The sequence below is a fragment of the Ambystoma mexicanum genome, chromosome 6p (assembly GCF_040938575.1).
Source record: "Ambystoma mexicanum isolate Mex_15411 chromosome 6p, UKY_AmexF1_1, whole genome shotgun sequence".
NCBI classification, from domain to species: domain Eukaryota; kingdom Metazoa; phylum Chordata; class Amphibia; order Caudata; family Ambystomatidae; genus Ambystoma; species Ambystoma mexicanum.
Window position 1 is genome coordinate 1,169,439,136 of NC_090935.1, and position 23,309 is coordinate 1,169,462,444.

At 42.5% G+C, this 23,309-nt stretch overlaps 1 protein-coding gene across 2 annotated transcripts in view; it reads left to right on the forward strand.

Annotated features, from left to right (window-relative positions):
• Positions 1-23,309, forward strand: part of LOC138510274 (guanine deaminase-like) — a 616,035-nt gene that overhangs the window by 587,862 nt on the left and 4,864 nt on the right. For both annotated transcript variants that reach the window (XM_069625806.1, XM_069625807.1), the window contains one exon: positions 22,342-22,369. In XM_069625806.1, coding sequence (XP_069481907.1) covers positions 22,342-22,369 — 28 coding nt within the window. The remainder of the gene's footprint in view (positions 1-22,341; positions 22,370-23,309) is intronic.

Sequence of the window (23,309 nt, forward strand, 5' to 3'; positions counted from 1 at the left end):
TCACTCACAAAGAACATATTAATGACCTCAGTAGTGCACGCTCCCATTATGTAAAACAGATGTAGCATAGGTTTTCCCAAGTGCAAATTCCCCCAAGAAAAACAGGTACAAAATGGGCCTCAGCAGTGCAGTCTCACTCAACATACACCCGTCGCATTATGGGCTTTGGATGTGTCTGCTGCCCTCATGTAAAATAGCCCCAGAATCGGCATCAGCAGTGCAATTGCACCCCACATCTAACAGTTACAGTATGGGCCTTGACAGTGCCTGCTCTAGTTGCGTAGTTTAGACATAGCAGGGTCCTTTGTTGCGGTCCATGCTCCGCTCACATAGAGCATACATAGTCACAGGAAAGTCATAGCATGAAACTCCACAGTGCAAGTTTTCCTCTAATATAACAGGCACATCATGTGTCTCGGCAGTACATTTTCTCTTCATGTAGAAAAGGCACAGCATGGGTTTAAACAGTTAAAATGTACCCCATCATTTGATATGCACAGCATGGATCTCTGCAGTACTCCCATCATAAATGCAGGTCATTTGCAAACCTCCCCCAATCATTACGTTGGGTGTCCAGACTGCTAAATTATATCATTGAGTTATTAGCCAGTCGAGGATGCACAATTGAACAAGAGTTATAGCTTGCCGTTTCTTATTTATAGAGCACACATGGACACATGCAATATGTTTCCAATAAACTACTGTAAAACTGCCTATACAAACCAGTTAATGTATCTTAAACTCATTTTCTTAATTAATGCACAATTCTAACAATAACAACCATAAGTAAGCCAGGGCACATTCATTTCTGTTACCATTTCAATGTACAACGCTGTGCAAAAAACAAAAATTACTCATGACATGTATTTATAAACATAAATATGGCACATCATGTGAAAATATACATGGAGCGATTCTTGGTATCATTACACATAGATTACCTTTTGCGATCATTGCTCATGAGGAGCATGCATGAAGTCCATGATGAGCACACCAGACGTTTAAAATTGAAATCCAAAGTCAGAGGAGGTCAGAGCAGCTTCTTACCATAAACCCAAAGCAGAACTGCAGACAATTTGTTGTTAGTGTACACAGGAAGGCCTTGTAGATACATTACCAGACACTAAAATTGGAACGCACCGGAAGGTGTGCCATGGGTTTGTGCAAGCAGGATACAGGCCCAAACACTTAGAAGTGGCAGATAACAAAGCATGTACTGCAGACCTCACATAATGCATAATTCAGAAGTGTCAGGAGTACTGCTGCTCAGGCGTGCCTAGAAATTAAGTGCCGGGGTTGGACACCAGCAAACACCGGCAGAAATGAAGCACTGTGAAAATCTCTGGGCATCGGAAGACAACTTCAGAGCCAAAATCAGAATATGTGGACGATGCACTCATGCAGTGGTTTACTTCAGTGGCTGGTTAAGAAGTGCACAGAGGTTGCTCTTTTATGACCGTTGGTGGGAAAAAGGTGGCTGTAGATCCTTGAATCAGATTTACGGTGGCTTGTGATAAGTATTCAGCGCTCAGCAGGGGTTGATGGCAGTACTGCTATAGTTAGTGAAGTGTGTACATTTCTTAGGAATGACTCAGCAGTCTGTTACGGTTTGGTCTTTCCAAAAGTGAAATCCTACAACATTGCGCTTTGCAGAGAAAGGAATATAATTCTTGATACTAATTTGGCAGCACCTGTATGGCCCCTTGCAAGACATTCTTGTAGCTCTCCCTACATCAGCAGCGCGTACAACGACTTTGAGGCAACATCTCTAGGCTTCCTGAAGCTGGTCTACTGGTATTGCAACAAAACCTCTTGTCCACTTATCTACTCCTGTTTTCAAGACTTTACAGTTACCAGTAACTTGCCACAAGTTTCTTGCCACTCACTGCTAGAGCAGCAAGTCAGATAAAGGATGCCGGTTGCAAGTCAGAGTAGCCCACTACACCTTTTTAAAGACTAATAGTAAATCCTCTGTTTAGGCTGGACATTAAACAGGTGAGTACACTTCCACTTCTTGTTCTTGTGTGTGAGGCCAGTAACACCCAAGATGCTACAGTGATTTTGGTAAACTACTTTGCATTTTTTTAAGGAAAGAAATTCTTGCCTCATGTGTGACCTTTCTAGCGCGCCAGAGGCAGCAATCCAAACTCCATATCTGGTAGGCAACCATGTCTTATTGCCATGATGGATATCAAAATCGCAAAGAAATTTGGTTTGGGGCATGCTCAATCTCATGCCACATACCCTCGAAAAAAATAACATCTCCCAAACTTAACTTTTGGCAAAAGCCCTTCACTTCCCATCAATCATATCCCAAGACACGACTTGCTGTTTGGGATTTAGGGACGGAGGAGGGGATCCCCACTGTATTGGTACAATATGTCTGTACCTAGGCTCCCAGAGAATTATGATTGAAACTATTCAGTTTAAATATCTTCTTAAACAGCCTTGGTATGGAAAACCACCAGGTGCTAGGAAGTGAAATGTGTGTTTAGCTTAAACTCAACTTTTAGTTAATCTTCTGTGTCAAAAAATCCTAAAAAAAGCTGCAGCATTTACCTACAACTATTTCTGTAGTCAATGTCACCACGAAATTGCAAAAATGGTAGGTTGAATGAATAATAAACCATTGGCTAGACAACTGTATGCTGGTGTTAAAACACAAGCGACACATCATGGCACTGTAGAAAATGAAAACAATGGGCCATTTAAAAGTTACACTATAGCTGGCAATGTTCCATGTGTAACTGCAATGATTAAATTAAAAGTTTGATACGTCTGCCCCTATAATGTTTACAATCTGCTGATAAATTGTCTAGGCCAAAGAGTTGCCATAAATAAACCTGCACGTAAACCGCCAATGTTTATTTACTGTGCAATTTCTCTATCGTTGTGTTACCATTAACCTTAATGTAATGGTTAACTATAATGTTGTAGTGATTATGATATGATATTTATAACACGCTTAATAACTAGAGGTTTCTATGCACGGACCCGGGGATCGAACATGTGGTGCTCTTTGTCGTCTTGTTTCCAAGGCGAGCACGTTGCCCCTGAGCTCTCCTACCATAGGTCTTCATAGTACTATGGGTCTTGGCCAATCAGTTTGGAGAACCATCTAAGAACATGTCTCATGATAATATAGACTGCAATGGGCTGTTATTTAGTTTAGTTACTGCGTATTGTTGCCCTGTTTGTAATGTGTGAGCAGTACCTGACTGCCGCTTGTATACTAGATATGGGTTTTTTCTTTCCATTTACCGCATGCCATAATATGGGTGTGGTACAGGTCATTCCCTTTAATAATCTTGAGCCCTATACTTAATGTGGGTGCTCGATAATTACACTGCAAATGCAGAGTAATAGGTAATATCAATTGAAGTCAATAATTGTCTTCAATAGCATGTTAAATCCAACCCTTGGGTGCAATGGCCAGGACCTGTACATTACAGGGGCAGTTCACTTTTCTTTGTAGCTTTTCTTAATTGCACGAGCTGTGAATAGTTGAAAAGTATTCAATCCAATCATTACCTACTAATTGGTTGTTCTTCCATGCATGATATAAGTATCTGACTACCACTTAGGTGCGCCCTCTGTAAACATGTGCCCTAATTGTGTCACATGCTGTGTAGTACAAGAAGAGCTTAATGTAAAAGAAAACCACAATAATTCAGAGGAACTCTTAAAGTTCACTATCCATGTTTAAACCACACAACGTACTTCTCATTTGGCAGATGTAACATGCTTCCTTCTTCCTTAATGTTTTTTTCTCTGTCAACTCCTCTTATGGATGCCGAGTCATGATCAATGGCTAGAAACCTTATTCCATCCTTGTTTGCTGTTGGGTGTTGTTCATTCCAATGCTAGGCAAGTGCAAATCTCACATCCGTGCTATTGATGGTGTGATACACAGAATATGCATATTATTTATTGCATAAGTGCACATAGTGCATGTTTCACATTTATAGAAGCCCTTAACTGGTTTGGCTAATGTAGGGCAGTTAGTTGGTCAGACAGGTGCCAAAAGACTGGGTCATAGTCTGTTCCGTAATGTGGGCGCTTTTTTTTTTTATATATATCACAGTTGGTTGATCTCCAATGCATGTTTTCAGACAATCATCCATTAGTTGGAGAGGCCAGTGTTTCCTTAGTACCTTTTGGACACATGAATTATTGGCACTATACTGTGTAAAGAACTTAACTCTGACAAGTGTATCATGTGTTCTCTGACTACAATTAGTCTTTCTTAATAGTTCCCCTCTTGCCTTCTCTTGGCTTTAAGCATGGCATTTTCCAAATCCTGATCACATTAACTACTCTGCTTGAATCTATTGAAGATGGTGGTGATCTCTGCCTTTGTGAATGCTGTTTCACTACAGTTACGTCTGGCTCTAATCAATTCCCCAGCTGGATTGTTTTTGATAACATGCTTCTGATGTCAGCTTGTTGCCAGCAGTATGGAATGTATCTCAGTCAGCTTATGGTATGTGTGTGTAGGTATCTGATCTCCCTTAATGTAAATAATCAGGTCTGGAAAAAATATTTCATATTTGCTGATGTTACCAACCAATTCCAGGCCATAGGTGTTTGCATTTAGGTATGTCATGTATTTTATACATTCTGCTCTGGTTCCATCCCATATTGAAAAAAATGTTGTCAATGTAACAATACCATTTATATACATGTTTTGACAGTGTATCATGTGCTTGGGCATGTACTTGTTCGTATTGTGCCATAAAGAGGTTGGCAAATAATGGGGCACAGTCAGCCCCCATAGCCACTCCCCTTATTTGCTGGTAAAAGCTGTTGTCAAACACAAATACATTATTTTTCATAGTAACTGGAAGAAGTTCTTTGATTAACTGCAAATGCAGGTAGTAGGTTGCAGATATAGGTACAAAGTGGTAGTCAAGTGATTTGATTGCTAGGTCATGGTCGTTCGAAGTATACAATGACTTGACATCAAAGGTTAGCAAGGAAAATTCCTTCTGCTATGTTATTTGATTTAGTAAGTCAATGAAAAAATGTAGTAAGTAAAAAAATGGTGATGTGTGCAAATATGTCCGATGTAAAGTGCTTTAGATCAACGTGTTATATAAAAAACGAATTATTATTAATTATGTGTGTAGAGTCCCTGGTGTATGATGCCCATTTGATTACTAATGACTGTAGATATTGATTGATATACTTGCTTGCTTCCTCAGTGATCCAACCAATACCACTAACAATAGGACATACTTCTGGTAGGTCATCGAATTGTGGAATCAGAAAAAATACAATATTACGGCTGTTACACCAAGCAAAGGAAAATACACCGAACCATAGTTTTCAATTTTACAATAATTCTATCAGGCAAGGTTAATATCACTTGAGGTGGTCGTTCGCCAGCTGGTCTTTCTCTGTCTAGCCTAACCATGTTATCCCATGTATCTCCCAACCCATGTATGTTATCTATAGTCCTAATCTGTTTCCACAAATCAACTGGCAGGAGTACGGGAAATAATAAGTCAATATCACTTAAAGTGAATACCGACGACTGTAAGACCGACTCTATTTCTTTATAGAATCCGGTCGGATTCTTTCTTATATCGGGAATAGATTGCTTTATGGTGTTCACTTCCTGTCTTGAAAACGGGACGTGAACAAACTGTGAAACGTAATATGCAGGAATTTTCTCCGGCGACTATTCCTCGTCCAGCATCGGCCGCAATCTCAACTTTCGGGACAAATGTCGGAGGGACTTCTCTCATAGGCAACTGAGAAGTAGGCAGCTCCGAAAGCTTACTAAGCAATAGAGCCAAATAAAGCTCTAAGGCAGTCGAAGAAGTATCAATCGAAAAGGCTCTCTTATAAACACTCAACAATTCTGTGGGACAACAAATCTTTCTTCTTACACACTCATTCTGCAGGTGCTCTACCATCACCTGTATCACTTTCTTTTGCATTTCTAACGTATACGGACTATATGTCTCATATACTTCATCTGGAGTTATCGACATATCCGAAATCCATCTTATCGCATCCTTTATACAAATTCGTGCTTCCTCTCCTTTTAATTCTCGATGAGGAGAAAACCGTTTCTGTAAGTACATAATACCTAAACTACCACCATCTGCTTCCTCATTCTGTAACTCTTCCAACTCCTTCCTATACTCAAAAATCCTCTCAACATGCTCATATACCTTCTCCGCAGTATCTCTGGACAACGCTAAGGCATTCAAATCCCGTAACCCTTGTGGGAAATCTACATCATTTAGTCTATTCCACATTATACTCAAATGAGTCCCTAATCCTTCGATAAAAACATTTCTCAGGAATATCTTTTAAATTTTCGAGTGTGCAAAAAACATCAGCTTGTTCACCCTTCTCCATACAATGTTTAGCCCAAGCAGTCAATTCACTCTTTTTGTCTGGGGACACAGTATTATGAGTCACAACCCTTGGTCTTGCTCCCTAGTCTATGCAGAATCACTTGCAAGAGGAAGAGTAGGCACATTCTGAATAACAACATGTAAAGGCAAGGGGGCAGGCAAAGGGGCGACGGCTGGAAGAACAACAGGAAGAACAGCAGGGAGGACCGGAGGAACTATAGGAGGGGGAACTACAACAGGAAGGGGCAAAGCGCCAGGAGGAGGGACGTACGGAGGTGGCACGGAGGCATCGGGCCTTCGTTCATGCAAAAGTTTATTAATCAATTCATCTGACGTATGAAAATCTTTTGAAGAGTAGATTTTCTGAATGCCTAATTGAAACGCCCTGTCTGTGTTCCTAACTGACTCCAATTGTTTATTTTGATCATATAATCGTGCCTTTTGACACTTGTCATATGTCTACGCATGTGTTTCTCTCTACTCTTTTGTTGCTGCAAAGCTTCTGTTTTCCAACTGTGCAACGCGTCAAATGCTGCAGGTCTAGCCTTTTCTTTACTAATACCGACTCTAAATATTCTATACGAGGGATTTCAAAACTACCATTGGTTGGCCACCGAAGATTAGAATTATGTCTGGCTTGTCTGTGCCAAATGTCATTAAATGCTATACTACCAAAGCCTTTCTTACAGTACATAGTACATGCCGGCGACCCCTCCTGTGGTGCGGGACAGCTATCTTCCAAAGATTGTCTGTCGCTGCGGAATAATGCCCTAAAGCAGGCAGACAATTTCCCAGGCATATCAAAGTTCTGGTGTTACCTGGTTAAATAATTGTGCTCGCGAGTACAATGCTCCAAATTCAAATTGTCAGGGTTAGATTAAGAATCGGGGCACGATTCACCTGACCAAAGGACTGGGAGGCCCGATCGGTTACAATGCTAAGGACCCACGTGTCTGGTGATTTTCGGCAAATTTACCCACCTCAAATATATGGACCCTTGTCAAGACGTCGTCTCGGGCTACAGCTCACCGTCCAGGGATCGGATCGTGCAGTTTCGTCGAGGAATTCACTTCTCATCTAGAGTGGCCGTTTCTGTTGCCACGGTCCGATCCCGGTCCGATAACCGAGCCAACCTTCAACGAGACGAAGTCAATCTTGAGGGTCCCTATTCGGGCGCCATCTGTGGAATCAGAAAAAATACAATATTACGGCTGTTTCACCAAGCAAAGGAAAATACACTGACATGGGCTTGTAAAGATTCCCAGAATTTTTATTACAAAGCTGAACAGTATTCAACAAAGTACACAAATAGCTATTTGGCCGTCAATACATCACAGAGACCACCAGCAGGGTTCAATGTGAGCAGTGAACAGAATTTCCTAGCTGGACATCGACGCATTTATACAATTTGTAAAATGATGTCCAGCCTCTTACAGGTTAATTATACACTGGGCTAGGGTCGCGCCAGGTTCACTTTCCTAATTTACATATCTCCCGATGCGGTTTACTTTTGAATATATTTACTAACACACTCCATTATTTTTAATTTAACATTTACACTCTTTACATGATGTTTTAACCTCTTAAGTGCCATTGAGGTTCCCCCCCAGTGCCATTGGATTTTTTTTAAAATCGCGGTATTCACCGCCCAAACCCGCCAGCATTTCCCCCCTCATTAACCCCTTAAGTGCCACCGACGAGCCGGCTCGTCGGTGGCAACCTGGAGCGGTTTTTACCGACGAGCCGGCTTGTCGCTGGCATTTAAAGGGTTAATACAGACCAAACAAAAGTTTCACATATTATATTCGGATAGCATTACTGTTCTTGTATACTTGTAGTTTAACATTGCTAATTCAAGTAATCCCCTGCTCCCGAGGTCAACAAAGGACAAGGTCTACATGACCCTAACAAGTAGCCTGAAGGCAGGTTGGACATTAACTCTCCTACAGAGGTTGGAGAGGTTAAGGCAAGAACAAGGGCACATGAGACGCCCATTTTAGATTACAGGGTGACTTTGTACAAAAACCCCAAAATGGCGGTTCTAACTTAAAATATAGGCTTGATTCAAGATGGCGGCTTACATCAAATTCTAAGGTCAAGACCTTGCCGTAGAGAGTTATTCGCGTACAATTTTAAGCAACTTGGTGTAGGCCAAGATACATACAAATCGTTATAATAGGAGGCATAATTTAATATCCAGTTCGACAAACCCTCCTTTTGGCCTATGCCAAGTGCTAACACTACTTCTGATCTGTTTGCAAGTGACTCCATACGTCATCGTCCATACACCCCGAATCATTGTCGGACATATCTATTGCCATTAGATCTGACACCAGAGTTTCTTTCAATACATACTCTTTGGAAACCACCTTTGGGGCGTATATTTTATACCCTAATACACTTGTTGCTTGCACGCAACATCCCCCTAACACTGAGCATATACCAGGGATACCAGGGAGACACTGTATACATCAACAAAGAAACAGTAAACTTCTAATCAGCAGGGCCGAAAACTACTTCCATCCCCATGACCGTAGGAGGTCCCAAAACCATGTACCAAGTTCCCAGTTTCCCTCAGGAACATGTTCTTCTGAACTAAGAACATGTAGATTTTGGATAGCCCTAAAGATCGTCGGAGAGGAGTCTGGTATGTAAACGCAGCAAGCGGACCCCACTAATTTACATACTCCTCCTCGCTCTGCCAGGATGACATCTAATGCCATCCGGTTCTGAAGAGCCACTAATCTTATCGCTCTCTGCTCTAACCTCATATTATAGAGTATGTCAGTGGTCCGGTTGATGGTTCTCTCCAATACTCTCGCTAGTCCCCTGATATCTTCTGAATTCGTAATTTGCCCAAAAAATGGCACAAAGGATTTCATAATATCTCCTAGAGTTTGCGCTGGAGTATCCCCTTTTACACCTCGTCGTGGAAGAGTCTTCGAAATTTCTACAGTACTGGCAATAAATACCCCAGGTAATAGAATCCCTAAATAACAGGTTCCTTGTCAATCCCTGGGCAACCATGGAAATGCCACATTACCGCAAACAAAATAGACAGGTTCGCCTACGTACAGAGGTCTGTTTTCACTAGTCAAATTCGCAACATTGGCGCACTTTCTAAAATTACCCGTTAACCGTGTTTCATTCCTCTGTGTGCAGAAGGATACTGAAACTGGGCTATGATTAACAGAATAAAATGGAGGTGTGGCATCCTTATTGCCAATAGGAGCCATTTTGAAAGAGATTAAAGACTGAAAGGGATGAGAAACTCTATCAGAGGGCCTAACAGAAGCAACATTTGGCTTACTTCTATTTGCAAAAAGCGAGCATCCCAGGGGCATCAAAACATTCTTTTCAAAACTATTTAAATTTGTACCATCAAAGTTCCCTGAGATGCTGTCATTCCATCGACCAAAAAATAGTGCTCTAAGGGAAGCGTAAAAGGCAGTTGTCAAAGGTAAGGGATAAATATACCAACCTAGACCCTTATCCCCATGTTGCGGTAGATGTGTACAGATCCAGCAATTGGTCTTATTAAAAATTGCATGAGTGGCATTAATTATTAACAAAAGGGTATTATTCTGATAGTTCCGTCTATGCAAAGAATCCCTAGGTGACAAAGTATGCAATTGCACAGAAGGAGTGGGAATAACAGATACATTTCAATAGGTAAAAAGTCCTCTAACGGATATGCTTCCTCCAGATACTATAACCCAAACCCAACAGTTACTAAAAAGCCAGTAATTATCACAAAAAGGCAACAATATACTTTGGGGGTCCCCTTACATGCTTGATCATTGTCTCTGCTAGTCAAATGTTTATCTAAAAGTTCTGTACGAGCGGTAGCGGGTGCAGGCATTGTCGCCTTCAACCGAAAAAACACCAATTATTCATTTGCTGGCGACTCCAGTCGCGCGTCTTCTTAATGTCTTTCCCACAACCATTAGCCAACAGAATCTTCCCGCACAGTCGGGCCATAAAGGCAAGCCCTCAAATGATTTTCTCAATCGCACAGTCAGACCATGCTGTACATTTACTTCCTTGGGCACAAATTATATTTTGCAGTTTCTGGTGAGAACAAAGTGTCGTCACTTCCTCCTGGAAGTGGCGAATGGACGGAAATGGGATCAGAAAAGGATTGATCCGGAAGTTCCACTGTTGGGGAGTGCGGAGCCAAGATGGCCGTTTTGTCTGGCCTTGCGGATTCTGAAGCGATCTCCGATTCTCCCTTGTTGGTTGTTGCTGTTTCAGGCACGCTAGTTACAGCAGTAGGAAGGGATTCTGTGTCTTCTGTATCGTATGGCACGGGCTGTGGGATCTGTTTGGTGTGCGTCGCATGGATCCAGTGTTTACGACCTGCTACCCGCACGGCAGTCTGGGTGACTAGCAGGACTTGGTAGGGACCCCTCCACCGAGGTGCAAGGCAAGACGACCTCTCAAAAACCTTCGTGAGGATCCAGTCCCCCGGTCGTAAACTGTGACCAGGACCCTCGTAGCGCACAGGTAATGCCTCTCGCACCTGGTGATAAATTAAAAACAGATTTTTAGTCAACTGGTTACAGTAATCCGAAAGAAGCACATTTTCTATATCCCGTAATGAGCGACTTTTTGGCATACCCCAAATATTAGCAGGTCTCCCCATTACCACCTCAAAGGGAGAGAGCCCAGTCTTAGATTGAGGGGTTGTTCTCATCGACAGTAACACGATCCGTAAGGCGTCCGGCCATTTTAGCTTGTTGCCAGCACACGTCTTAGCGAGTTTGTTCTTTATAATGCCGTTGTGCCTTTCCACTAATCCGGCACTTTGGGCATGTCTATCTGAATGGAACCGCTTGTCAATCTGTAATCCTTTGCAAATTTGTAGGATTACAGTGGCAATAAAGTGTGGCCCATTATCTGACCAGATGACTCTCGGCAGCCCGAACCTAGGAAAAAACTCTTTCAACAGAGTTTTTGCCGTGGTTATGGCCGTTGCATCTCTAACCGGGAGGCCTCAACCCACTTACTAAAGGCACAAATAACAACCAATACATATTTAAGATTGTTACACCGTTCCATTTCAATAAAATCAAAGTGAATAACCTCAAACGGGACAGAAGGTGGAGCGAAACTTCCTCTAGGAGTAGAGGTACCTTTTCCTACATTGTGCTGCAAGCAAACCATGCAGTTCTGGACAAAACGCTCCGCAGTTTTGAAAATCTTATCATTGGCCCATACACTGTGTAGCATTTTTGTCAATTTTCGCGCACAAACATGTGTCGGACCATGAGCCATAATAACCATCATTGTAATGTAGGCGTCAGGGAGTAAACATTTCCCTTCAATATTGTCTACCCAACACCCATCGTCATCCAATCTCCCTGCACCCTCGATCCATCTCTTAGTTTCCTCTATGGTAGTATTTGCTTGAATATCTTTAACAGCATCGATACTTTCACCCAAAGTGCAAACATTTACAATTTCTTTTACAGGATACATTTCTGAACTGAAATCAGTGGCAGTCTGTTTAGCTATCTGATCGGCAAAAGCATTCCCTTTTCCTACATCATCTGTAACCTTTTGATGTGCTGAACATTTTATGATAGCTAACTGAACAGGGAGTGCAAGTGCTGAAAGTAATCGCACTATTAAAGTGCCATGCTGGATTTTCATTCCGTGCAAGGTCAAGAAACCTCGTTCTTTCCAAAGTCTACCGAAATTGTGGGCCACCCCAAAGGCATACTGACTATCAGTATATATATTCACTGTAAGCCCTTCAGAAAGTTCACAAGCTTGAGTTAACGCTACAATTTCTGCAGCCTGTGCAGAGTTATGCATAATTCTTTTAGTTTCCACAACCGTGCTTAAAGTAGTAACAGCATAAGCAGCCGTGGATGTACCGTCTGGAAGTTTAAAACAAGAGCCATCACAAAATAGCTCTCCTTGTGGGCTATTCAAAGGTGTGTCTTTCAGATCGATTCTGCCTTTAGTCTCTTGTTCTGTCATATAAAGGCAATCGTGTGACGTATTGTCACCATCAACAGTATCTTGCGAGACAGGTAAAAGTTCAGCCGGATTTAATACACAACACCTCTGAATTTTAATGTGGGGTTCAAACAAGATTAGTTCATATCTTGTCAATCATGCAGAAGTGAGGTGTTGCGTTTGAGTTCTATTTAATAGAATAGCTACAGAGTGAGGTACCATTAGGGTTAACGCATGACCCAGGACCATTCCCTCACTCTGTTTTACAGACGCAGCAGCAGCAGCAACAGCGCGCAAACATCTTGGCAAAGTGCATGCTACAGGATCAAGGGCGGAGGAATAGTAGCCGCACGGCCTATTCTTCCCTCCATGTTCCTGCGTTAACACAGCCAAAGCACATCCATCACGTTCATGCACAAACAATACAAAGGCCTTGTCATAATTCGGAGTTCCTAAAACCGGCGCTGAACACAGCGTGGATTTGAGCAAATGAAATGCTGTCTGGTGTTCCAAAGTCCATGGCAATGGCAAAGAAATGCCCTTCTTTGTCAAAGCCAGCATTGGTTTAATCGTTAACGAAAAGTTAGGGATCCACAATCTACAATAAGAAGCCATTCCTATCAAGGCTCTAACTTCCTTTTGCATATTTGGGACAGACTTGCCAGAAATGGTCTTTATTCATTCAGGTGTCAACCATCTTCCCTCCTTTGACAGGAGATAGCCTAAATAGCCGACCTACTGACAACAATATTGGAATTTTTTAAGTGAAGCTTTGTGGCCATGTTTTGCTAGATGACAAAGCAACAACACGGTGCCTTCTTTACAGGTGCTCTCAGAATCAGCAGCCAAGAGGAGGTCATCTACATACTGTGCAAGTAGTAGGCAACTCGAGGGTATCGAGCTGCTCTTTCAATGCCCTACTATAATTACTTGGACTCTCAGTGTACCCTTGTGGTGCACGAGTGAATGTAAACGAGCGCCCACCTAGGGTAAACGCAAACAAATACCTGCTATCCTTGTGTATGGGAATACTGAAAAACGTGTTTTTAAGATCAACAACGCTAAAATGAGTGGCAGAAGCCGGAATCATGGTTAGTATCATTGTATCATCAGGTACGATAGGAAATTGAGGAGCCACAATTTTGTTAATAGTGCGTAAATCAATTATAAAACAAAAGGGAATCGCATTATCACCTTTCTTGTATACTGGCAAAATGGGGCTGTTACATATGCTACCCGTAATCTCCTCAATTACTCCACGGTGTACAAAATCAGGAAACTATACATTTCAAAGCCTGTTCGCCTTCAACTGAGATCTTATATTGCGGGATGCAAGGCAATTTTACTCCATGTTTCAAAATAATTTTAACAGGTTCAATTTGAAGAATGCCCACATCATTATCATCAATTGCCCATAAGCATTCTGGAACATTACTAGATTCTGGCGGTAAAGGTCGAGTCAAAAACCGAGAGGCGAGTGATTGCTGAGGTGAAATTGTTAGCCGAATTCCGTCCGGAGAACAATGTATTACTGCATGCAATGCCTTCAACAAATTTAGCCCCAGCAAGTTCTCCCCACAGTTTGTGGTAACCAGAAATGGACACTGTTCCGTGAAGGGACCCAGTGTTATCGGTACTGGCAAAGAGACCGGACAAACTACAGGTGTGCCTGAAAACCCTACGGAAACGTTGGATTGCCCTGACAGGGGAATATTTGGAACCCGTGAATGATCAATGGAACATTTCTGTGCTCCCGTATCTACTAAAAATAGATGCTTCCTATTCCCTACCGCCATCTCAACGTAGGGGCCTTTCTGATGAACGGGAATAGGCGTAGGTTCCAAATCCTGCTTGGGGCCTAGCGAAACAGAATATTATCAAAAGGAAGCTCTTCAGAGAGGTACGCGGCAGAAGGGTGATCAAAAATGTTTCTATTATCCACATTCGAAACTTGCTTATCTTGTGAAGGAGGTTGCTGTGATTCTGGTGTAAACTGACCTCTGCCAGGGCCCCCTGCTCCTGGGCGACCTCTGGATCGTCTACCCATGTTCCCAAATGACCTTTGCTGTAAGGTCGGACATTGGGCGCGCCAGTGGCCTTCCTGCCGGCAATAGGCACACTGGTTAATGGTTACTGGAGCCAAGGGCGCACTTCCCTGTGGAATGTACTGACCTCTAAATTGATTACCCCCTCTAGGGTTTCTAACAATCTGCTGTAATAAAACTTTATTTTTCAGGTCACCCTTTTTTTTCTCAAGTTTTTCCTTTTCAGTATTTACATGATTTTCATAGTACTGAGCCATATGCAGTACTTCTGATTGAGACTTCGCCTGCCAAGCGCTTTCAGAAGACATAATCTGTAACTGGATGTCAGGCAGCAATCCACGTACAAATTTGTCGACAAACAACCTTTTCCCTCACTCTGTGCCTAAGTCTTGTCCACTGAAATCTGAGAATACCTGCTCGAACCAATTGAAGAAATCGGTAGCACCCTCAGACTTTCCTTGGACACAGGCCGTAAGCTTGTCCCAAATGATTCTTTTTTCTGGAACCATAGTTTTCAATTTTACAATAATTCTATCAGGCAAGGTTAATATCACTTGAGGTGGTTGTTCGCCAGCTGGTCTTTCTCTGTCTAGCCTAACCATGTTATCCCATGTTTCTCCCAACCCATGTATGTTATCTATAGTCATAATCTGTTTCCACAAATCAACTGGCAGGAGTACGGGAAATAATAAGTCAATGGGCCTCATTACGACCCAGGCGGTAAGTTACCGCCTGGGTCGTACCTTTACCACCATGGCGTAAACTACGTTTACGCCATGGTGGTTGGCGGACTTACCGCCCCATTCCGAGGTGAGTGGGGCGGTAAGTCCCCATTAACCCATTTACCCTTCCCCATTCCCATTTTTGCCCCATAGGGCATAATGGGAGTGGGGAAGGCGTTAATTACGCCACCGTAAATTACGGTGGCGTAATTAACAACAAGGTCCCTTAGCGCCATGGATTTTAACACCTGCTAAAAGCAGGTGTTAAAACCTCCATGGCGCTAAGGGACCTCGGAATCAGGCGGTAAGGGTCGGCGCGGTTTACGCCGCCGTAAACCCCTTACCGCCTGGGTCCTAATGAGGCCCAATATCACTTAAAGTGAATACCGACGACTGTAAGACCGACTGTATTTCTTTTAGAATCCGGTCGGATTCTTTCTTATATCGGGAATAGATTGCTTTATGGTGTTCACTTCCTGTCTTGAAAACGGGACGTGAACAAACTGTGAAACGTAATGTGCAGGAATTTCTCCGGCGACTATTACTCGTCCAGCATCGGCCGCAATCTCAACTTTCGGGACAAATGTCGGAGGGACCTCTCTCATAGGCAACTGAGAAGTAGGCAGCTCCGAAAGCTTACTAAGCAACAGAGCCAAATCAAGCGCTAAGGCAGTCGAAGAAGTATCAATCGAAAAGGCTCTCTTATAAACACTCAACAATTCTGCGGGACAACAAATCTTTCTTCTTACACACTCATTCTGCAGGTGCTCTACCATCACCTGTATCACTTTCTTTTGCATTTCTAACGTATACTGACTATATGTGTCATATACTTCATCTGGAGTTATCGACATATCCGAAATCCATCTTATCGCATCTTTTATACAAATTCGCGCTTCCTCTCCTTTTAATTCTCGACAAGGAGAAAACCGTTTCTGTAAGTACATAATACCTAAACTACCACCATCTGCTTCCTCATTCTGTAACTCTTCCAACTCCTTCCTATACTCAAAAATCCTCTCAACATGCTCATATACCTTCTCCGCAGTATCTCTGGACAACGCTAAGGCATTCAAATCCCGTAACCCTTGTGGGAAATCTACATCATTTAGTCTATTCCACATTATACTCAAATGAGTCCCTAATCCTTCGATAAAAACATTTTTCTCAGGAATATTTTTTAAATTTTCGAGTGTGCAAAAAAACATCAGCTTGTTCACCCTTCTCCATACAATGTTTAGCCCAAGCAGTCAATTCACTCTTTTTGTCTGGGGACACAGTATTACGAGTCACAACCCTTGGTCTTGCTCCCTGGTCTACTACAAGCGATGCAGAATCACTTGCAAGAGGAAGAGTAGGCACATTCTGAATAACAACAGGTGAAGGCAAAGGGGCAGGCAAAGGGACGACGGCTGGAAGAACAACAGGAAGAACAGCAGGGAGGACCGGAGGAACTAAAGGAGGGGGAACTACAACAGGAAGGGGCAAAGCGCCAGGAGGAGGGACGTACAGAGGTGGCGCGGAGGCATCGGGCCTTCGTTCATGCCAAAGTTTATTAATTCATCTGACGTATGAAAATATTTTGAAGAGTAGATTTTCTGAATGCCTAATTGAAACGCCCTGTCCGTGTTCCTAACTGACTCCAATTGTTTATTTTGATCATATAACTGTGCCTTTTCGACACTTGTCATATGTCTACACATGTGTTTCTCTCTACTCTTTTGTTGCTGCAAAGCTTCTGTTTTCCAACTGTGCAACGCGTCAAATGCTGCAGGTCTAGCCTTTTTCTTTACTAATACAGACTCTAAATATTCTATACGAGGGATTTCAAAACTACCATTGGTTGGCCACCGAAGATTAGAATTATGTCTGGTTTGTCTGTGCCAAATGTCATTAAATGCTATACTACCAAAGCCTTTCTTACAGTACATAGTACATGCCGGCGATCCCTCCTGTGGTGCGGGACGGCTATCTTCCAAAGATTGTCGCTGCGGAATAATGCCCTAAAGAAGGCAGACAATATCCCAGGCATATCAAAGTTCTGGTGTTACCTGGTTAAATAATTGTGCTCGCGAGTACAATGCCTCAAATTCAAATGGTCAGGGTTAGATTAAGAATCAGGGCACGATTCACCTGACCAAAGGACTGGGAGGCCCGATCGGGTTACTAAGGACAATGCTAAGGACCCACGTGTCTGGTGATTTTCGGCAAATTTACCCACCTCAAATATATGGACCCTCGTCAAGACGTCGTCTCGAGCTACAGCTCACCGTCCAGGGATCGGATCGTGCAGTTTCGTCAAGGAATTCACTTCTCGTCTAGAGTGGCCGTTTCTGTTGGCACCGTCCGATCCGGGTCCGATAGCTGAGGCAACCTTCAACGAGACGAAGTCAATCTTGAGGGTCCCTATTCGGGCGCCATCTGTGGAATCAGAAAAAATACAATATTACGGCTGTTTCACCAAGCAAAGGAAAATACACCGACACAGGCTTGTAAAGATTCCCAGAATCTTTATTACAAAGCTGAACAGTATTCAACAAAGTACACAAATAGCTATTTGGCCGTCAATACATCACAGAGACCACCAGAAGGGTTCAATGTGAGCAGTGAACAGAATTTCCTAGCTGGACATCGACGCATTTATACAATTTGTAAAATGATGTCCAGCCTCTTACAGGTTAATTATACACTGGGCTAGGGTCGCGCCAGGTTCACTTTCCTAATTTAAATATCTTGGGCATGCGGTTTACTTTTGAATATATTTACTAACACACTCCATTATGCTTTAATTTAACATTTACACTCTTTACATGATGTTTTAATACAGACCAAACAAATGTTTCACATATTATATTCGGATAGCATTACTGTTCTTGTATACTTGTAGTTTAACATTGCTAATTCAAGTAATCCCCTGCTCCCGAGGTCAACAAAGGACAAGGTCTACATGACCCTAACATGTAGCCTGAAGGCAGGTTGGACATTAAATCTCCTACAGAGATTGGAGTGGTTAAGGCAAGAACAAGGGCACATGAGACGGCCATTTTAGATTACAGGGTGACTTTGTACAAAAACACCAAAATGGCAGTTCTAACCTAAAATGGAGGCTTGATTCAAGATGGCGGCTTACATCAATTTCTAAGGTCAAGACCTTGCCGTAGAGAGTTATTCGCGTACAATTTTAAGCAACTTGGCGTAGGCCAATATACATACAAATCGTTATAATAGGAGGCATAATTTAATATCTAGTTCGACAGAATGTTTTGTAGCTCTTGGGGAGAAACTATATTATTGGCAGTGTTGGAGCCTCAAAGTGTACATAAGTCCTATCCTTACGGTACCATTTAATAATGATTTGATTGTACTCATTCAAAATTGTCAACGTCGGATTTTGTCTAAGTGTGATGTAACCCCCTGGTGTCTCCAGGTGTCTTAATCCCATTGTGATTTTATCTTGTCTGTCAAGGATGACAATATTGCCACCCTTATCATCTTCCTTTATGGTAATGGGCTCATCTTGAGTAAGCAAGTCCAAGGCTCTCCATTCCTGTCTGGTGAGATTATTAAATGGTAGTAGTTGACCTCTTTGTGTAATTTTATCCAAATATTTATGTAAATCACAAAGCACCACTTTATGAAATGTTTCTATATTACTCTCTAGTGAAGTAAGCGGTATAAATTGGGATTTGGCTTTAAGGATGGAATCTGCTAATGTGTCAGACATAATTCCTAAATCCTCTATTATCTGTGCACCACGTACTGGTTCTCATTATCCATAGATAGAAATGTCCTGTACTGTAAATGTAATGTAGTTATTTATTTCTTGGTTATTTGTAATGCGTAATATACAGCAAAAATGGTGTTTCGAGGCACATCAAGACAGGAGTGTATAGGGATGAGGAGCAAGGTATAAAACAAAAGCAGAACGTTCTTAGAAGGTCTTGAAACATTCAGAACGTGCAGGTGCTATAGCATGAGAGCTGGGAGAAGGGAGAGTTCATGAAAGGTAGGAAGGGATGAAAAAAATAAAAAGTATTCCTACTAGGCCGCAAGGTGATTTAGTTCATGCAAGTGCTTGAACAAGAATGAGGGGGACGGGGGAGGAAGGAAAGTGCAGGAGGGGAACAGGAGAGAGGTACATAAATACAAAACAAGTTAAGAAAGTGCAGGTACTAGGTAGGTCAAATGCCACATGGAAAAGCTAAACCTCATGGTGAAGGTGGCTACATCACAATGCAGGTACATGGTTGGAATCAGTGGTTGCGGGTAGGTAAATGCAAAACACAGCGAGGTTTCAGAGTCAATCAGTGGTTGCGGGTAGGTAAATGCAAAACACAGCGAGGTTTCAGAGTCAATCAGTGGTTGTGGGTAGGCAAATGCAAAACACAGCGAGGTTTCAGAGTCAATCAGTGGTTGCGGGTAGGCAGATGCAAAACACAGCGAGGTTTCAGAGTCAATCAGTGGTTGCGGGTAGGTAAATGCAAAACACAGCGAGGTTTCAGAGTCAATCAGTGGTTGCGGGTAGGCAAATGCAAAACACAGCGAGGTTTCAGAGTCAATCAGTGGTTGCGTGTAGGTAGATGCAAAACACAGCAAGGGGGTGAAGAAAGTCAATCCAAGGGTGCAGGTAGGCAAGTACAAAAACACAGCACAGGGCAGAAAGATTGCAGTCCGGAGGGAGCAGGTGGGTAAAATGCAAGAAAAGCCCAGGCTGCGAATGATAAACCAGTGGGGCAGGTAGGCAAAATGAAGAATAGCACAAGATATACAACAAGTCAGAGCAATGGTTACAACTCAAATTTAAAGGGGCACATCAGGGTGCAAAACAGCATTGGTTGATAGAAGGAAAAGGGAGGCAGTGAGTCCAAGGCATGTGAGAGAGAAGCACAATGAGTAGGAAGGGAAATCAGTAAGAACGGTCATGTTTAATAGATCGTGAATAGCCGGTAGAAGTGGCCAGGACAGGCGAGCAGGCAAGGGCAGGTTCGTGAGAAGGAGCACTGCATCCCCAGAAGCCTGCAGATGCCCCAGCCACACCTAGAGGGGAGAAGTGAAGAGGGGAGGATGGGGATAGCAGGAGAGAGCTAAAATATGAAGGAAAACACAACCCACTATATGGGAAGGCGGCCGGCAGAAACAAGGGTTACAGATGAAGAGAACGATTGAAGAGGTGAAAGTGAGGTTACGGGGACAGAGTACAGATAAGATTACAGATGACATGAAGGCAACACGCTAAGTGTAGTGAGAATGAAGGCGGATAATGAGAGAAATACAGGCAATGAAAGGAGGGGGATCAAGACCGCCATACTGAGGAGGTGAAGCCAAAGCAGCAACTCGACATGACCGTATAGTGCAGAGAGGTAAGGACAGCAATAGCGGAGCAGATAGAGACAGATGGGGTGTCTCTGTGGCAGACAGGCCCAGACAGGGTAAATACCGGCCCTTAAAGCTGGTCCTGCCAGCTCCCGGGCCCACAATGATTATCAAAGAGCCTCAGCCAATCTGCATTCAGCATAGGCGGGCTCCCGGACAGGATGGATCAAAGTCCTCAGTGTAAGCAGTCTTGCGGCAGCCATGTGTAAAGGCCCAGCCAAACAAGATTGAATGGAACCCCTCACAGGCTCATGGCAAGATGCTCCCATGAATGGGCGCTATGTTTTCACCATGTTCTTCCTGTGTACGTACCTTATAATGAAAATAATTTGTGAGTTTTAATTCATGTATACATTTAGAGAGATCAATTTCTGTTTCTAAATAGTCTATTCTTATGGTAGGTGCAAATGAGAGGCCCTTATTTAAAATGCTAATTTCATAAGGATCCAAGGACCTGTGTGGTAGGTTGGTAACTAAGTTTATGTCAGGTGTGTGTTCCTCAGTCATAATTGTTGTTTGCTGTAATATTTTTTGTGTCCTGTGATCTGATCGGGTTCTTACCCGTTGAGGTTGTGCTCCTTCTTCGTCTCCCTCCACCTCTCCCCTACTGCCTCTTGGTTTGCTTCAGTTGTCCTGATATATTTGGGGGGGGGTTCTGTGAAACGTACCTGTTTGGGTATATCCTGTCGATTGCCTGATTTAAATCTTTTGATCTGATCTAAAAAGGTTTCCTTTTTAGTCAGAATCCCTCCACTACTACTGGGAGCGTTGGTATCTGTTTCTCGTGCAGTGCTAGGTCTGTCAATCTCATTGTCAGTCTCGGAACTAGCCGGCGATGTATTTTCTGTGCTATCTCGGGAATCGGTAGATCTTATATTATCGCAGTATTTAATTTGATAGGTGTATACCCTGGCATATCTATAATCATGTTCATCTCTGAAAAAGTTTCTGGTTTTCTTTAGTTTGCCCTCATGATGATATCGATGTAAAATTTCATTCAGAGTTTTATGATTTTTAGTTTTAGTTCCTCTGATTCGGGATTAATATCCACAATCTGTTCCTTGACTATTACTATTTGGGCTTCAAACCCATTTAGCCAAAACCATTCTATCATGGCGGCATACGATTTATGGTAATAATGGATATATAGGATGCCAAGTACCACCCCTCACATGATTTGAATGTGAATATTTGAAAGATACAGGTACTCAGATAATAGGTAGTATTTGGTAACAGTTTATGAAAACAATAAACTAACTGACCTTAAGCTAAATTATAACTCATTTGTTCCTTCCGAGCGACTGCATATGGGTGATTATGATTATGTATAACGTGTTGGTTGTATGCTATTCGCCTAGCAGTTGCCTAGCCTAGCAGTTGTATCTCCATGCATTCGTTATAAAAATCCCTTTTTTTACACATGGGGGGTGGGGGGGCATACTGGTCCTTACAAACACTTCTGTTTTATCCAACATTATACTCAGGAGCTGCTCAGCTAAGGGGCCAACGTGCTCGAGCCAAATATATAACAGCACCTTCAAAACTCAGATTTTATTTAAAAAAAAGAAATCCAAGAAACTAAGATCTATATCAGAAAACATGCCTTGATGCAAATCTGTCTGTCAGCCCCTTAACGAAAATAAATGAGATACACAAAATTAATAATACGTTTCTTTCAACAAACACTATATATCAGTTAAGAGCAGATCTTAGTGAAGTTATATCAGTGTGCTAAAGGTGTTTGTCATGAATGTGTTAAACTGAGTAGATCCCTGCATCAAATACATTTCCCCAGAATGTGTCTCAAAGTGTTAGGACTGTGGTGTTATGACTAATTCCCATGTCTGTCTTTTATCATTTTAGGATGTCATCCAGAAGTTCCTGTATTTGGGTATGTATTGATTCTAAAGAAGGACTATGTGGAGGAGGGGAAGTCACATTCTAGACCCTCCATGCACAAGGAGATATAATGCAAATGCATCTTTGTTTTCGGCCAGAAACAGTATATGATGCACATATGCACGTGAAGGCCACACATGCACATGTTATTCACCCCTCACCCCTGCTATGTCACACACTCACATATTCGCATACATGTAGACATTTAGACATTTCCATGCCACTTATGCCATGGCCATCATGTCTTGAGGGACTTGGAGAACCTATGGGAGGTGGCACAAGGGAAGATGAAGTGGAAGGGGCGTAAGATGGAGAAGGTGCGGAAGAGAATGAAGAAGGAAGGGGTGGGATGAGAATACTCATAAATGTACATTGGGAAAAATGCCAGGCTACCTGCAAGACTGTATTGTGGAAAAGAAAAACCAAAGACAGCTCAGATCCAGCAACACGACACAGCTCATGACACGCAAATGCAAAAATAATAAAACCCATAGGGGCACCTACAGTATTACCGCCCCTCTGACTTGGAAGAAACTCCCATGTGAGATCAGAGAAATCCAAGCAACGAATGCATTCAAAAAGAAATTAAAAACATTACTGTTTTGCTAAAACCTAGTCTGAGGTACCAATAAAACTGCGCAGTAAAGGGTTTCTTGTCTGTACGTCTTGTTCTTGTTATTTTTCACACCCTTAAGTCTATGGGTAATCGGTCTGTGCGCTAGAAATACGAAAGTAAAGTAAAGTAAAGAGAGAGGGTGAGTAGGCAGTGTATGGAAAAGCGTGTAAAAGGAAGCAGGGGACTCTGCCAGCCACTGCACAAGTCAAGACTGCAAACACAGGGTTGAAATAAGAAGAAGCAGCTTAGTGGTCTGTCTGCACACAAGACATGCTAGAATCCTCTGCTGATGGCTATGACTGTAAGGACAATGCAT